The sequence below is a fragment of the Hibiscus syriacus genome, unplaced genomic scaffold, assembly GCF_006381635.1.
Source record: "Hibiscus syriacus cultivar Baekdansim isolate YM2019G1 unplaced genomic scaffold, ASM638163v2 tig00117034_pilon, whole genome shotgun sequence".
Lineage (NCBI taxonomy): Eukaryota > Viridiplantae > Streptophyta > Magnoliopsida > Malvales > Malvaceae > Hibiscus > Hibiscus syriacus.
The window spans coordinates 14,082,686-14,101,920 of NW_024063533.1; the positions used below are offsets into that span (position 1 = coordinate 14,082,686).

The 19,235-nt window shown below is 30.0% G+C and overlaps 1 protein-coding gene across 1 annotated transcript; it reads right to left on the bottom strand.

The window, feature by feature from the left end:
• Window positions 1–6,821: 6,821 nt before the first annotated feature.
• On the bottom strand, window positions 6,822–7,463 carry LOC120196568 (ethylene-responsive transcription factor ERF039-like). Its single transcript, XM_039198348.1, has one exon. The coding sequence runs from the start codon at window positions 7,461–7,463 to the stop codon at window positions 6,822–6,824; it is 642 nt and encodes a 213-aa protein (XP_039054279.1).
• Between the last annotated feature and the right edge of the window lie 11,772 nt (window positions 7,464–19,235).

Consider the following 19,235-nt stretch of genomic DNA (forward strand, 5'->3'; position numbering starts at 1 on the left):
TTCTAACTACAGGGTAATAAACTAGGTACCAATTTTTGGGCGATTGTGGGGATGATAATCCTTCCCCACGCGTAACTGACTACCAAACCTGATTTCTGGATTTTCGCAGACCTTAAAACTTGATATTTTGATAAAATAAAATATAATATTTTATTAAAATAACTCGGTTTTTATGGTGTCCCGATCGCAGCTTAAATGATTCGTAGCGACTCCTCACATTTCGAATCTCTTTTCAAAGAAAACTTCGGAGTCATTATCAGTCTTTTCCCGCGCGGGCAAAAAACGGTGTCGAAAGAGGGGATTGGAATTTTTAGTTTTTTGCGTTCAGATTGAAGTTATTATGTTGTTGATCATTGTTGTGGGTCTGTTTTTGAATGATTTGTGTGATGTGTTGTGAGTTGGTGCCTATTTTTGCTATGATTGTTTGAATAGAAGATTTGACTCATAGGTTATCTTTTTTGCGTGTTGTTTGATGATCCACGTTGGTATCAGTTTGTAAAATCTATTGTTGCGTTTTGTTCTGCCTTTCATTGTTGTACGTATTTCTCGTGTTGTTTAGGAAGTTCATTTTCTGCATTAAATGTTGCTGGGGCGAACTGATATTGGCTGAATTGTGGAGCTTGGATATGTTTGCTTGTGCTTTCAAGCTTTTGGTGTGGATTGCTTGGTTATATAGCTGTTGAGTCGTTGTTCAACTGGGGGGGGGGGCAGTGTTTAAATGGGTTGTGGCTAGTAGAAGGGTTTCTACAAATTGTTGATCTGCTTTGGGTAGAAGCTGGGCATTGGTTGAATTGGTGGCATGGTATTGCATCTGGATTTAAAGGTCTTAAGTAGAAAGAGTATGTATTACCGAGGGTGTACCGTATCTGGCCTCTTGTTTGGTTTTACTGTGGTTCTGTTGTTTCTTGGTGGATAAGTGGTGTTGCGTTGTTGGTAGTTAGATTTCTCTGGTCTGTTAGTAGTTACAATGGAGATGAGAAAGTTTTGATATTATCTGGTTTGGTTTGGGCGGGTTTATAAGGTTTTTTTTTATAGCAATTTTTTGATTATGCAGGATGGTAGCTGAAGATCCTGCCTTTTTAATCGTACAATTTAGGTTTTACTGCTCGGTTAGAATATCGGTTGTCGTTGTTTGGTTTTGATAGTGCTATACGAAGATTGAATGTAATGTTTTATTCTTGGGGTAGTGTGCTTGGGTGATTAGTGTATTCTCTTGTACTTTAATTATTCTTGTTGGATGATTTAATCATGACATTGACATAACACTATTTTCCCTCCAAATAGGCTTGGAGAGTTTCTTTTTTAATAAGATTCATGCTAATGGTCTTTGTATGATTTTCCTCCTTTAATCATACATTTCCCTTTCGAAAAAAATAAATATTTATGCAATTTGATAAGAAACCTAAATATTAGACATATTTTAACATGATTTTGACAATTTTTCATTTCTTTCGTCACATAAACAAATCCTATAATATACAAATTTAAGAAAAATAGGTAGTAATAGTTTAATCTTAGTGATTATCTAAACTTAGAGCTAAGAAACAAAATCAATTAACAAAACTATTAGCAGAATAAGATAACCAAAGCAATAATGAGGTAAATCTTGAATTTCTTAGTAATTAACAAGATTTGAAAAAAAAATTGAAGTAATAAAGGATGATTTGAAGAACCCAAACAAATTAAGAAAGAAATTTAAAGAGTTTTACGTAACAACGGAGAAAAGAAAAACATATATAAAGAATGGTAAAGCACAGAGAATGATCGATGCAAGAAATTTGAAACAATGGAAGATGTTATTATCTCTGCCAATAGAAAAATGTTGATGTTGGTGTCTGTCATGAAGAATGATAAATCACAGTTCTTATTTTACGTATTTTTAGGTTGAAGAATGAATTGTAAAATGTTTTACCTAAAACAAGATGGTTAAACATTTTACCGAGATTGCAAAAGAAAAAATATTGACAGGAAAAGTAAAATACGTTGATTATAGCCTTTACTTGTATCAAACGTGGTAAAACATAAAAAGTGAACTCCTGAAATTTATTTTACTATAGTCAAACAGAACCTTAGTTTAAAACATACCTACGTAGATTGTAATTTAATAGTCAATGGATTGGCAAAATGTACACTTTTCCTATCTTTTGTTTGTCATTTATGTGGGTTATAAATGAGACGAGACAGATAATGAGTTATTTGAGTTCGATTCGGTTAATATTCGAATTGAATAGATTCCAGTTGAGCTCAAACTCAAACTTGACTTGAATTCTTAACGAGTCAAAGCAAACTACTGAATATCCGACTCGAAAAGCTCATGGGTAACTCAAAAAATAATATATTAAATTTTTATTTCTTTAAATTAAATTATTAATAAATATTAACATTTTTATATATTTTTAAATACAATATAAGACTTTCATGCACATAAGGTTTTAAGTTCGAGCTCGAACCGAGCTCGAATTTGAGCTTTAATAGAGCTAAGTCTGAGAATGTTTTGAGTTCAATTATATTCAAGCTCAAGTTGAGATTCAATTTTTAATTTCAATTTCGAGTATAGCTTGACAATTTTAAGCTCATGAGCTTTTGAGTCGAGTTAAGCTTCAATTTTTTATTTCGAGTTCGAGTCGAACTGGATAAATTTAAGCTCGCGAGCTTTCAAATCTAGTCGAGCCTAGCTTTAATATTTTCAAACAAAATCAAACTCAACAATACTCAAACTCGACTCTACTCATTTACAACCTTATTCGATTGAGGATTTTCTTTTCTTCAATTTTTTTCATGACATGTTGAGCAAACACATAAATTCCTTGAAGATTTATCTCCATTTTTCTGACCTGGATATGCTTCATTAATAAAACGTGTTGAATGAAAAAATAACCCTCAATGCTAAACACTGACTTGTTAGAAGAATTGATAATCCATTAAAACAAAATTACTTCACAATAATCAAAATCACAAGTCACAGCTGACAAATAAAATGATGTACGTTAGCATGAGCCATTAATGACCTCATATCTTAACTGTTTATAGTTTTTCCAATTACATAGGCATGAGACATTAGTGACCTCATCTCCCTTCCCTAAAACGTTTATGATTTCTTGGCCCCCAAACATTAAATGCAATTTTTTTTCTTTTTTCAGTTATTTTTAGGCTTTCAAGTTTGATAGTGATGGCTGAGGAATGAACTTGGGACTTCATAATTGAGATTATTTGGGTCCGGTGGCAGAATTTAGTGATAGAATTTGGAGGACTAATTTAAAACTTTTAAAAAATTAAAGGTTTGAGCTAAATTTTTAAAATTTTTGAAGGGTTTAATTTACATTTAATCCAAAAAATTAGAGTTCAACTAAAATTTTTGAAATTTTAAGAGGCTTAATGAGAATTTTTTAAAATTATGAGAGTGAGTTTAATTAAGAAACATTAAAAATTTTGAAGTTTAATATGAATTTCTAAAAAATTTTGGGGTCAAATTAATTTTTTAAAAATTTTAAGGGTCTAAATTGTAATTTTTTAAATTTTGGGGAGGGCACGGACCCACTAGTCCTTCTTTGTCTCCCGCCACTGCTTGGGACCAAATCTTGCCCCAACCTTGAGTCTTCTTTCGGTATTAAACTTAAGAACCCATTTTTTTCTCCTGCTTGGGAATGATTTTTTTAACCTAAAATATGAATTTTCATTTCTTTTATTATAAGAACTACAGCTGAAAAAGATGTAGGAAGCTCTTTATTTAAAAGGAAACCCAGACTAAAAATAAACAACAGCCGATAATAACGAATGAATGCATCAAAAGCATACAAAATATATATAGATTTGACTCAACTTGTTAAGTTCAGAATAAGTAGTTTAACTCGCTGCAAAAGCATGCATCGCATTCTCCTTCTTCCCAAATATGATATTTCTTAAAGATGACTACGTGGATCAAATAATATAAGATGTTAAATTTACATGAGATTCCCTATAAGAAATGATTATATAAAATAATTATTTATATTCAAGTTATAATATCATGTTAAAAAAAAAACCATGATATCTAATTGTGGTGATGGAATTTGGTGATAAAGTTTGAGAGGTGGGGTCAACTTAAAACTTTAAAAATTATCATTTTTTAATTAAATTTTTTAAAAAATTTTGAACGGTTTAGTTTACATTTTTCTTAAAAAAATGGGTTATAACTAAAATATTTGAAATTTTGAGAGTCTTAATGAAATTTTTTAAAAATCATGGGAGGAGTTTAATTAAGAACATTCAACAATTGTAAAGCTTAATTTAAATTTCTAAAAAAATTGTAGTAAACAAATTAAATATTTTGAAAAATTTTAAGGTCTAATTAATAATTCTTCAAAATTTTGGGAGGCATTAGCCCCCACTAGTCTCCATTGTGTTTCGCCTCTGTCTAATTATACGAATTAAGTGATTTCAGTTATTAATAGATTTATTGTTATTTATTGAGATCACATACTGAACATAAACTTAATTAAATGTCATGATTCAAATAGAAATAAATATGTTGCATATTTTATACAAGTTTTTTTTTATCTCTTTGAGGTATAACTTGGATTATACCAATAAATATGGATGATTTTAGAGTAAACATAGTACATCAAAATATATCACCAATATACTAATTTAAATATATTATTATATAAATTATATTTATTAAGAAAATATAAAAAATTTAAAGATCTTTCTATGATTAATCTCTTATAAAAAATTAGTCTTAATTCTAATATAATTATACTTGGATCACTATTTTTTATTAAAAATTACTATTAATATAAGACTTCAATTTTACTTTAAAACTAAACAAAAAAACCTCTATGTAATTATTAATCTCTTATAAAAATTTAGTTTTAAAAACTTTAATACAATTATACTTAAATCATTTTTATTAAAAATCATGATTAATATATAACCTTAATTTTTTTTAAATAAACTAAAAATTACTAAAATTTAAAATTTCTCCCATCGTCAAATTGAACTTTTATTACTGCCCAGTGTAGAGCTGGCAATCAGATCGTTTAGATCGGATCATTTCGGATTGAGTCATTTCGAGTCTATATTATTTTGGTTTAGATTGTGTTCGGGTCGAATCGAATCTAGTTCAGATTTAGTTCAAGTATACGAAACTTTAGTTCGGGTCGGGTCAAAATCAGATCGGTTGAATTTCAAGTCGGTTAATTTCATATCGGTTGGCTTCGGGTCAGTGTAATCTCATATCGGTTGATTTGGTTCGAGTCAATTTAGATTGGTTTCAATTCAAATCAACCTTTAGATTTTTAGGTCAAACGTTGTTTCTCTTTGTCGTCATTACTTCTGATGCTGCTCTTTATTACTTACAATTCAAGAATTTTTATGAATATATATTGTCACGTCCTAAATTCAAAGATAGAAGTTTTAGTTTTAATCAATCTAATAAATAAATCTTTAAAATAAAAATTTTTATGTGAATATATATTGTCACGATCCAAATGTAGAGCTAGAAGTTAATTCATCATATATAAAGATAGTCTTTTTAATTGAGGAAATGTTATAGGGATCATTAAACTATTACTAGAAGTGATGATTAACTAGTAGTATAATATAAAATGAGAATAAAACATTCATCCGTTTAATATTTATTAATGCTAAAAATAGATAATAATAAATAAATTATTCATTCACTTAGACTCAATTATCGGTTAAAATCAAGTCGAAATTCGGTTCAGATCATATATGGGTAAACTAAATTCGGATTGCTTTTGGTTCAAGTTGCTTTCAGTCAAATTAAAATTCAGGTCAGTTTCAATTTGATTCGGATTATTTCAGGTTTCGGATTAATTTTGAGTCATCCTGTTCGGATCTATATCAGATCACATATTAGATAAATCGGTTCGAATAATCGGATACAGATAAAATTTGCCAGGTATAGCCGAGTGAGAAGACATTTAAATTCCATGCAGTTTAATCAAAAGAACACGTCTCCATGTTGGAGGAAAGAGAAATTATTCAACCCAAATCACTTCTTTAGATAACGGCATTGCCTTTTATGAAAATACAACTTTTAACTTAGTAAACTTTATCAGTGTATGTACATAGGCATCTTCAAGTTCAACGCTGACATATCTTTAATTAGAGTACCTAACCACATATTTTAATAACAGCTGCAATGGAGAACTTTTTTCTCCCTGAAAAAGAGATTCTTTGAACTGGCAACACTGTTGGAATAATCTAAAATACAACCTCTTAATATAAGATTAAAAAACGATGGAATTCAATTGCAACCAAAAATCTTATTAAAACATAACTTTTTAAGTAGAACAGAATAATATTTTAGGTTGAAACTAAAAATATTATATTTTTTATAATAAATCTTGTAAATTACATAAAGTTACTGTAAAGACATTTTAGGTTGTAATCGAAATTATTATTAATTATATAACTTTTTAGTTTTAACATGTTACATTTTAGGTTAAATTCCGCGCAATGAACATTTTCGTTACAACCGAAATTATTACAAATTATATAATTTTTTAGATTTGATAAATAACATTAAAAATGGTCACAAATTAACCTTAAATTAATCTTTCGCACAGCATAACTACCCAACACTTTAAGCCTATCTTGTTGGAAGTTTCATGGAGTTACCTAATGTAGGGGAAGCGGATTATCTAGACCCAAAAGCTGTACTTGAAGAAAAGTAAATCCTCATATTATCATACAGAACATAATAAACGCATGTTTCTGGGGATTTATAGATAACGGTCAAGGTATTTATACAGGTAAAGTTGGTGAAGCAAGAAAGATATGAATAACCCCAGCTCTTAACATCCCACAATGATGAACTACTTATCGAACTGGAACTCGGTGTCAATTCCAGCTTGTTGCCACCACGAAGTGCAACCGAATCGATGGCTTGAATTTGCTTCCACGGAGAGATCAGGCAGGTCAACCCACATACTGTGATCACTATCCACTGATTCAGAAAACGGGGAGCCTTGAGTTTCCGATGACATTGAGGTGGAGCTTGGGGACTGAGTCACGTCTTGACTCGGTTCCTCCGTCTTCACTTGGAAGCTTTCTGCTTCATCTATCATGCCGTAGGCTGCTTTATTAGCAGCTTCTTGAATGTCTCTACGGGAAGAAGTAGCAGGCCTAGGAAGCTCATGAGCTGAGTCGGGGAAATTCAGGTAAGCCGATGGACCTTTAATGGCTAAGGAGGCAACATCGTGGGCTCGTGCTGCCATTTCTGCTGTAGGGAAAGTTCCAAGCCAAATCCTCGATGTCTTCCTCGGCTCACGTATTTCAGATACCCATTTCCCCCAGCTTCGCATCCTCACTCCACGATAAGTTGGATGCTTATAAGCTTTACCCTTCTTCAAGCTTTTCTTATCATCATTCGCCATGCTTTCAATGAATGTCCACGTCCCTTTTCCACGGTTTGATCTCTTCTTCCTCAACGATTGCTTTATGTACTTCAAATCCATAAATGCCCTTAAGTGATGGGTCAAGAATCGACGGGTTGGTTCAAGTAATAAGCAACTTAATATCGCTTAAACAGATCTGAGTTCGAGTTCTTGTGTATGCAGAAAATTTCTGATAGGATACTCAACTACTAAAACAAAGTGTGCGATTTGGATCAGTCCAAATTAACCAACACTAAACCTTGAGAACTGAGGGAAAAAATTTGGTGAAGAAACTACGACTAAACTAAAACAACGTAATGACTGTATCTTCTATGACAGAGAGCTACTGAGTTTTTGTAGTAGTTGGAAGTAAGGCAATGAATAAATAGACATCTGCCTGCCTTTCCTTACTCTTGAATGGGTGGCCTTGAACGTTCAATTATTTAAGAGTTGATTGCATACGTGCTCAAATTATGAATCTTATTTTAAATTAGTCTTTAAATTTTTAAATGTTTCAATTTTATCCATAGCTATGATTATCATTCTAAATTAGTCCTCATACATTTGAACATTTCATTTTCATCCTCAAACCACGACCTTCATTTTAAATTGCTTTCCTGAATTGAAAAAATATGAAATTAAAAATTAAAATTAAAATATAATAAATAACATAAAAGGATCAAACCAAAAAAAATTGTAAAATGTGAGGAATAATTGTAAATTTGACTGAATTGCATTAATTTCAAAAGTTGGGAAAAATTAAAACAATATATATATATATATAATATGAATAATGAATAATGAATGTTATTATAATATGATGCATGTATATATAATGTACACTATACTTTATATATATATATATATATATATATATATATATATATATATATATATATATATATATATATATATATATATATATATATATATATATATATATATATATATATATACCTATGCTTATAATTTATATATGTATCTAAAGTAGCAAATTAAACAAACATGAATTTGGAAATAAAAAATTGAATAAATTAAGCAACACGCATGATGAGGGATGAAATTGAATTAATTATAAAATGTGAAGTTGATATTAATATAAAAATGGAAAAAATTGCATACTTTTCAAAAGTTGGTGAACATAATTTGAAAAGAAATTTATTATGTGATTTACATTTTATAGGGTTCATTTTAAGTAAATTAAAAAATATAAATAAGTATGGGTCAATTTCATATACGAATATAATTTGAAGGACTAAATTGAATAAATATGAAATTTCAAATTAAAATTTAAATAAAATGATTAAATCAAAAAATTGTAAAATGTGAGGAAAAATTGTAAAATGAACTGAATTGCATTAATTTCAAAAGTTGGGAAAAAATTAAAACAACATATATAAATATATGTGTGTGTATAATGAATGTTATGATAATATGATGCATGTATATATATTATATAATGAACATTATATTTATGCATAAATTAATACATTATAAGTATATAGTTATATATATATATACACTTATTTAAATATACATATATAAAAAAAGTATATATATAAGTATATATATAAAGTGTAAACTATATAGTATATATAATATATATTTAAACTATAAGGTATATATAATTTAAAGTATAAAGTGTATATATATATTAAAACTTTATATATTATATATTTATATATATATATATATATATATATATATAAAGTATAACTATAAAGACTAAAGTACATAAGTATATAAGTGTATATATATATATATATATATATAAAGTTTTAGTCTAAAGTGTATATAGGTATATAATAACATAAAGTTTATAAGTATATAATATAAAATATATAAGTATTAAGTATAAGTATATAAGTATTAAATATAAGTATATAGTATATGAGTATATATATAACTATAAAGTATATATATATATATATATATATATATATATATATATATATATATATATATATATATATATATATATATATATATAGAGAGAGAGAGAGAGAGAGAGAGAGAGAGAGAGAGAGGGAGAGAGAGTTAGTTTAGTATAAAGTATATATATATATAATTAATATAAAGTATAAGTATAAGTATATATATATATAAAGTATAATTATAAAGATTAAAGTATATAAGTGTATAATATAAAGTATATAAGTATATAATATAAAGTATATATATATATATATATATATATATATGGATATATAAAGTTTAGTATAAAGTATATATACATATAATAATATAAACTATAAGTATAAGTATAAGTGTCTTATATATAAAAAAGTATAATTATAAAGACTAAAGTATATAACTATATAAATATAAGTATATAAATATATATAAACTATAAAGTATATATATATATAGTATATATATTTATATATATATAGAGTATAGTTATAAAGATAAAGTATATAAGTATATAATATAAAGTATATATATATATATATATATATACTATATTATATACTTATATACTTTATTCTTTATAACTATACTCTATATATATATATATATATATATACTTATATATTTATATTTAATACTTATATACTTGTATTTAATACTTATAATTTATATTATTATATACATATATATAATTATATACATATATATACTTTATATTTAATACTTATATATTTTATATTATATATTTATATACTTTATATTATCTAGTCTTATAATACTTTATATATATTATATACTTATACTTTATATTATATATGTATATGTACTTTATACTAAAACTTTATATAGATAGATACTTTATATTTTATACTAATATACTTTATTATTTATAATTATATTTACATATATAATATATATATATTTATACTTTATATAATTATATATGTACTTTATACTAAAACTTATATATATATATATATATATATATATATATATATATATATATATATATATATATATATATATATATTATATATATATATTATATATTATATTATATACTTATATACTTTATTATTTATAATTATATTTACATATATATAATTATACTTTATATTATTATATGTATATATATATATATATATATATATATTTATTTTATAGTTTATATATAGTATATATATATTTAAATATAATAGTATAAAATATAAGTATAAAAGTATATAAAGTTTATATATATATATATATACTTATATATTTTAGTCTTTATAATTATACTTTATATACATATAATATACTTATATATATATAGATATATAGATATACACACACTTTATAGTTTATATATAGTTTATATTAATAAACTATATAATTTATACATATTATATATAATTTATAATTATACATAATATATAAATATAATTTGTATATATTTAAATATAATTCATATATAATTCATATATAAACTATGTAATTTATATTAATAAACTATATAGTTTATATATATTTCAATAGCTCATATATAAAATCTATAGTTTATACATGGTATATATAGTTTATGCATAATATATGTAGTTTATATATAGTATATAATAATAAAAATATAAACTATATAGTTTATATATATAGTTTATATATATGATATATATACTATATATATACACTATATAGTTTATATATAATTTATATTAATAACTATATAGTTTATACATAATATATATATAGTTTATATATAGTATATAATAATATAAATATAAACTACATAGTTTATATGCATAGTTTATATATATAATATATATAGTTTATATATATATTATAATTATTTCAAAATTTTCCTCAACTTTTGAAATGAATGCAATTTAGTCCATTTTACATATTTTCTTCACAGATTATAATTATTTTGATTTGATCCCTTTGTGTTGTTTAATTTATTTAAATTTTTATTTGTAATTTCATATTTTTTCAATTTGCTCATTAAAATTATATTTGCATCTGAAATTGACCCATACTTATTACTTATTTATTTTTTTAATTGGCCCGTAACTTTTTAAATGAATATAATTTAGTACTTTTTATATTAATCTCAACCTCACATTTTAAAATTATTTCGATTTGGTCCTCATCAATGTTTGTTGTTTAATTTATTTAAATTTTTACTTGTATTTCATATTTGTTCAATTTATTCCTTAATTTTATATTTTTTCATAAAATTGATCCATGATTATTTATATTCTTAGTAATTTACTCTAAATCATATACAATTACAAATTACAAATCAACGTTCGCGAAAGAAAAAATAACTAATCCAAAAATAAAAATTGACCCGATTTGAACTTAGTCCGTATCTGATAAAGATCTGACCTGAATTTTATCTGCCAATGATGTCACCCGATCTGAACGAGATTCGCTTGAAGCCCATCTGAACCTGAATTAACCTGGTCTTTATCTACTCCAGACCTGAAGTATTTTAACCTGAACTGACATCGATCCAAACTGAAAATTAACCTGAATTAACCCGACCTGAACCCGAACTGTACCTGGTGTCAACTCAACCTGAAAATGACCCGACCTAATTTGAGCTGGACTCGACCTAATTTCAGTTGAAGCATAAAATTTACCTGACTTGGCTTATACCCGATTTTACCCTACCTAACAGGATCTGACTGAAACCTAAACGATTACCCGATTTTATATCCCTAATTGAGAGTTATCTTCGAACATATTCTATCTTGTACTTACCTATTTTAATAAAAAAAATACTTATGAATTCTTCATTATACCAAATAATAAATTTAATTTTTGTTAAATGTGTTAATTGTTCGAACCATTGTTTTTTAGAAGCCAAAATTGTAATACCCCAAATATTGAATTAGGGACTTTATTAAAATGATTTAAAATAGGAGGATTTATTAGATTAAATGATAAAAGATGAGAATGATTGGGATTAGTGGTTTAGACTAAATTGTAACAATTGATGATTTGGAGGGCATTTTGGTCCTTTAAAATGAATTTAAAAATTATTATTAGAAGGTATTAAAGAAAAGGGAAAAGGGAAAGTAGATACCAAAGAGCCATTTTCATTTTCTTCTTCTTTCACGTGGATAAAGCCTCCTCCAAAGCTTCAAAGGTAAGCTTCAATTAATCAGTTTTTTTTCTTTTGATTATGGGTTGTTTTTACAACCTTAAGTGATATAAAAGCTTAAGGAAGGATTAAATGAGATTAAAACTATGAAATAAAGGAAATATTGGAGATTTTAGAAAATGGGTTTTGAAATGATATGTTAGTATATTGGAGTTTATTGATGTTTACTGGTAGTCTTGACTTGTCAAAGTAGTAAATAAGAGATTAGAAGCATTGGATGAGTTTAAAAACAAGTTAGAATTTTTGGTGTGATTCTTAGAATCAAATGATCTTGAGGGATACTAGATGTTTTGAGTAGCTAAATGAAGGAATGTTAGTATGGATAGTTAAAGAAGAGTTTAATAGTATTGTATAGTGTGATTATAACGAAATTTGACCTCATTTGGGTGATAATAGGGTTAAAAACTGTAAATTATGGGCATGAGTATCGATACTGATAGAACAATACCAATACTATAGGCTAAATTGGGATGAATCTGCTAGGTAGTATCGATACTGTTCAATTGGTATCGATACTCCCCCTTCGGTATCGATACCGAAGGTAAGGTATCGATACCATTCAAATTAGAATGCAAAAATGGTATCGATACCATAATGTAGTATCAGTACCATAGTGTGATAGTATCGATACCATGGTATGTGTATCAATACTAAGAAGCCAGAAATTGTAAGATAGGATGATATTGTCGTAGAAAAGTTAATAATAGGTTCTATTGAGTAATGTTTAAGTGAAATTGTTATGAAATATACTAACAATTGATATTGTACATGTATTTAATAGATGATTGAGTCTATTGAAATCAAGCTCCCGAGACAAGTAAAACGAAGGGAAAAGGCAAAGTACCTGAGTAAGAAGGATTGCATTTTAGATATAGTAGCGAAGATAGCCAGGTAGTGCAATTAATTGTGTAACTATATGTTGTACTAATCATTTATGTATGGTTATTTAATATGTTTGTGGTGATTACCAAATAGGCACTAAGTGTTCATTTCACGGAATTCATCATAGGTGGATGAATAACCGTTTAGGCACTAAGTGTACATTTCACGGAATTCATCCTACGTGGATGAATAATCGTTTCGGTACTAAGTGTGCATTTCATAGAATTCATCCTATGTGCACGAATAATTGTTTCAGCACTAAGTGTGAATTTCACAGAATTCATCCTATGTGGATGAATAAACGTTTCGACACTATGTGTGCATTTCACGGAATTCACCCTATGTGTATGAAGAACCGTTTCGGTAATAAGTGTGCATTTCACGAAATTCATCATACGTGGATGAATAATCGTTTCGACAGTAAGTGTGCATTTCACGGAATTCATCCTAAGTGGATGAGTAACCGTTTCGACACTAAGTGTGCATTTCACGAAATTCATCCTACGTGGATGAATAACCATTTTGACACTAAGTGTGTATTTCACGGAATTCATCCTATGTGGATGAATAATCGTTTCGACAATAATTGTGCATTTCATTGAATTCGTAATATGTTTATGAATAATTGAATGGGCACTACGGGTGCATTGTAGAGAAATGATAATGACTGGAAAATAATGAATTGGTATTTCATAGATAAGAAATAATGATATAATGAGTTCTTTGTATGATTAGTTTTTCCCTCACTAAGTAATACTTCACGAGTGTCTATTTCACGCAATCATCGGACATCAAAGCCAGAGCCGCCTCATCAGTAATAGTATGACAGACATGTCTACTTTTGATGTAATTTAGCTGGCATGTAATAAGTTTAGTAAAAATGCCAGCGCACCGAGTAGTGAAAGCTATAAGGAGAATAGCGATCATCCGATTCCATCAGAGAACACCATCGCACCGAAACCTTATGATATGTCTGTTCCAGAGTTTGGAGCTTTTATACAAGCTCTAAACGCTATTTTGACAAGGTTTCAACCTCATCCACCTCCCCCTGCTCCTCCAGTACCGCGAATGCAAATTCCTAAGCAGTTAAGAATTTTGGGAGCTCCTGAGTTTAGGAGAGAAGAAGTTAAAGGTCCAATGGACGTTGATTTATGGTTGAACGATGTGATGATGATGTTGGAAAGTCTGTAGCGCTCCGATCATGAAAAATTGGGCGGAGTTGTATCGCTACTACGAGGATCAACTCGGGTGTGGTAGACAAAAACAATGATGTATGTGTCGCCCGAACAAGTGAACTGGAATTTATTCCAAGATGAGTTCAAGAACAAGTATATCAAGGAGCAGTTTATGAGATCAATGCTGTTAAAGTTTCTTAATTTGAAGCAAGGTGATCGAGTAGTGCATGAGTATAAGGCCGAGTATAATGAGCTCAGTCGTTATTCTTTAAAGGTGGTTCCTAATAATAAAACTTGTCAAGATTGGTTCATTGAGGGTCTAAGGCCTAAGTTAAAAGAGATGATATTGGCATTAAATTTGGCTAGTCTGCAAGAAGTGATAAATAGAGCGAAGACGATTGAAAGAGCTCAAGAGGAGACTCTAGCAACAGAACAAAGTATACAGACGAGAAAAAGGATTGGGATATCATCATATACATCTCATTCTAAGAGAAGCAAGGGCTTGGGTTCCCAATATATTGATAGAATGGATGCTGATACAGCTACACAGAAGTCTAAGCAATCCCATTCTTTTGTTTCGACCTCGGGTAGAGCTTTTGTAGAAAAAGGTAACCCATTTCAAACATGTGGCAAACTTCACCGGGGGGTATGTAGTGTGCTCTCTGGCACTTGCTATATTTTTGGAGGAACGAGTCATTATGCTAGGAGCTGTCCATAGAGATCTGGGGATAGATCAGTACAATCTGAGAGATCGGTAGCAACACCTAATAGAAGAAGAGGAAGAGGAAGATTGTCAGTCAATCTAAGGCTATCCAGAGACAAGAGACTTGGGGAGTGCCCCGAGTATATAATATAAAGACCAGTGATGATCGGAATGATCCTACATACTTATATATTAGTACAAAGTTGGATAAAACTAGAGGAATGCCTTTAGAACTAATTTCTAGTGAAATGGTAGCGGTAAACCTTGTGGGTCATAGTGCAAGGGTAACACGGGTGTGTAGAAAATATCCAGTTAAGATTCAAGGGGTTATGTTATTGGAAAAGTTAATGGAGTTTACCTTTGATGAGTTTGAAATCATATTGGGCATGAAATGGTTGTCTCCACACCATGGATAGGTAGATTGTCATCGAAAACAATTATTCCTAAAGGATATCGATGGCTCTGAAATAGTAGTGATTGGCGAAAAAGCGAAATCACCTTCCAATGTGATATCAACCATGACAGCATAGAAAATGATGGAAAAAGGATGTGTAACTTTTCTAGCTAATGTAATAGACATTCGAGTGCTAGAAATGAGATTGAAAGATATTATAACAGTCAAGGAGTTTCCAAAGGTCTTTCCAGATGATCTACTGGGTTTACCTCTAGATCATGAAATAAAATTAGGATTGAGGTTTACCCGGGTACCGAACCTGTTTTTATGTCTCCTTATAGAATGGCTCCAATGGAGTTAAGGGAATTCAAAGCACAGTTACAAGAGCTATTTGATAAATGATTCATCAGACCAGTGTTTCTCCTTGGGGAGCACCTGTTCTATTCGAAAAGAATGACGGGTCTATGCAGTTGTGTATTGACTATCGTAAGTTGAATAAAGTAACTATAAAGAACAAGTATCCTCTCCCGAGGATTGATGACCTGTTTGATCAGTTGAAAGGCGCTGCAGTGTTTTCTAAGATAAATTAGAGGTCGGGGTACATCAGTTAAAGATTGAAAAGGAAGATATTTCTAAGACGACTTTTCAGACTCTGTACGGACACTATGAATTTGTGGTAATGCCGTTTGGATTAACAAATGCTCCTACAACATTTATGGATTTAATGAATAGATTATTCCAACCGTACTTGGATCAATTCATTGTAGTGTTTATAGATGATATCTTGGTATATTTCAAGTCAAGGGAGGAGCATGATGCTCATCTTCGAGTGGTTCTTCAAACACTGCGTGATAAGAAGTTGTATGTGAAATTTTCCAAATGCAAATTTTGGTTAGCTGAGATTGCTTTTCTTGGTCATATAGTCTCGGTAGAAGACATAAAAAGATTCAAGCCATACTGGATTGGTAATCCCCAAAGAATGTTGCTGAAGTTCAGAGTTTCTTGGGGCTTGCTAGTTATTATAGGTTATTTGTGAAGGATTTTTCAATGTTAGCTCTGCCACTAACTAAGTTGTTACGGAAATATGTGCTTTTTGTTTGGATGGAAAGATGCCAGGAAAGTTTTGATATGCTAAAGAGAATAGTAACGGAGGCTCCGTTCTTGTTGTCCGCTGTTTGTGAGTACTATAAATGGGTGCAGATATATGTGCAAGTATACAAAATCGAACAAGTAATATAGTGATAAGTTGAGTATCGTTTCCACATGGATTGGAGGAAATCAAATAAGTTTGTCAAGGCACTTTACTCTATCACCTAAGTAAAGTTAGTGATGGTATATACAAATGAAAATGTTATGGCAAAATGGAATGACTGATGTGGAAATGGAACGGTGGTAATGCGGTAGAAAATGGATATGTCCAGGCAAAATAGATTGTGTTTAGTGCAAACAAATCGAAAGGTCAAGGCAAAATGAAATGTAAAAATATGAGTTAATTGATAGGACTTTATTTTTTTCACACGACAAGCTGCTATGGGAATGAGTGATAGGAGTCACTAAGGAAAGTCTAATTCTACTTCTCTGAATGGTATTCCTTCTATGCCTAGTATGCGCGATAGAGTCTACTGAGGTGCCCTATGATATCTCTAGTAAGGGACTCGACAGATTTAAGATGCCCTGGTAAAACCGATTGGCGTAAACCCCTACAGTGATCCTATTAGTCCAGATAATAGGATATGTCTCGGCAATACCTTTTTGCGGCAACATTAACATCTAACCTCTCTTTCATGCACAACTCCTTTTAGTCGAATGAAATCCTAGCCTTATCTCTAAGGTGGATTAGGCCTAGTTACTACCTAGAACCCCTTGTTTATGTAGTTCATCCCTAGTTTCTCTCGAACACTAAGGATATGTTATCTCGGTATTCTCTCGAACCCAAAGAGTCTCCTAAGGAATGGTTACTCTCGTAGCTCCTATAACTTTAAGGTGTTAAGTCTCATAAATAAAATAGATTATAACATAGAAAAATAACCATTCATTGCAATAAAACTTAAACATCGAAGTGAACTCCCACCAAATAGGATTAGTTCATGGTGGGGTTCGAAATAAAAAAGCACAAAGCAAGTTTATCCGTTCCTTACAACCCAAATAACAAAATATCAAAGCAAAGAACTAAGGGAAGGAGAAAAAGCCTTCGACGTGCACTGCCAGAGCTTCCCTCGGCCACCACGAACTACCCCTAGTGAACTAGCTCCTTTCGGATGTCTAGAACGCCACTCCCTCAAGCTTGTCACGGAGAAATACCACAGCAAGTAGGATTGACGGAGAAAAGTAAGACATTCTCTATCTAACTTTTAAGCTCTAATCAAGGTGGAACCAAAGTCTTCTTCATTGTGTCTTCATCCTCTATTTATAGGGGAAAATTAACCCTATGACTTGGTGTTAAAGTTCCTAGGATACCCTAAACCATGGTTAAATTACTTGAGGATCAACCAAACCTGGCTATGATCCATCCTGGGTTGCTTGCTGGGTATCCGGTATGATCCCGCTGTAGAGGCCCAAGGACAGACAGGATCAGCAGAGCATACGGCATGGTCAGCAGGATTGGCTGTAGCAGTGTCGATCCCTCCAGGAGGATATTCGAGGCAGATTTCTCAGAAAGTAGGGGACAACTGGCTTCAAAAAAAATATCTTCTTTCATTTTGTTCTCTCTCGAAATGCCAATCCAACTTGGCATTTTCATTTTGCTTAGCAGTCTCCTTATGTCACGGTATTTCCTTTCTTCTTTTCCTTGCTCTCAATTCCTGCACATCATCAGACAAGCACCTTTCCCATAAGGCAGCACCACTTTAAAAATAAAATGTCACGGCAAACCAAATTCCACCACATGCAACTACAGGCTTCTAAATGCATCTACATGGTCCTAAATAAGCTCTTAGACATTCAATAACTTAAGTGAAAAGGTCCCAAAATATGACCCTTTTACGGAGTTATCACACCTCCAAACTTAAGCTATTTCTTGTCCTCAAGGAATGGATAGTAATAAGCAAAACAAAAATACCATGACAAGTTCAGAAGCAGAATAGTTTTATGGGATAAAATTTCATCCCTCAGCACATATGGCTTCAACATGCTAGACTAGTTTTGAGAATTCAAGTACTGCCCCCTAGAATAAGATTCTTTGTGTGGGTGTGTGCGTGTTTGTATCCAGTCCATACTTAACAAACTTAAACATTTTCTAAGCAAGCTTTCTTAATTTGCCATGATATTTAGAAATTTTTACTCCCACCTTGTTTTTTTTTTCTTTTATTAATTCTGCTACGAGGGGAGTCAACCTATCACTCTACCATCCCACACTCTAGGTGAAAGGGAACATACATTCCACCCCTGAGCTAGACATGTAGAGTCATCCCGTGACTACTTTCATTCACTCATATGCCATGGCATAGCGGAGTGTCCTTCTACAGATATACCTAGGCATTTATTCATGACTTCTCTTCATTCATTCCATTTTTTTTATTTTTTTTTTTATTTTTATGCGGGGTTTTCATCATTTAAAGTTTTATGCCACGACATTTAAGAATTCTCATATAAAAAATTTCTAAGTTTCTCAAGCATGGAAAACATACAATCGTGTATTCAAGGGTTC

Coding starts and splice junctions, on each gene's coding strand:
- LOC120196568 (XM_039198348.1), bottom strand. CDS start 7,463: ATGGATTTGAAGTACATAAAGCAATCGTTGAGGAAGAAGAGATCAAAC.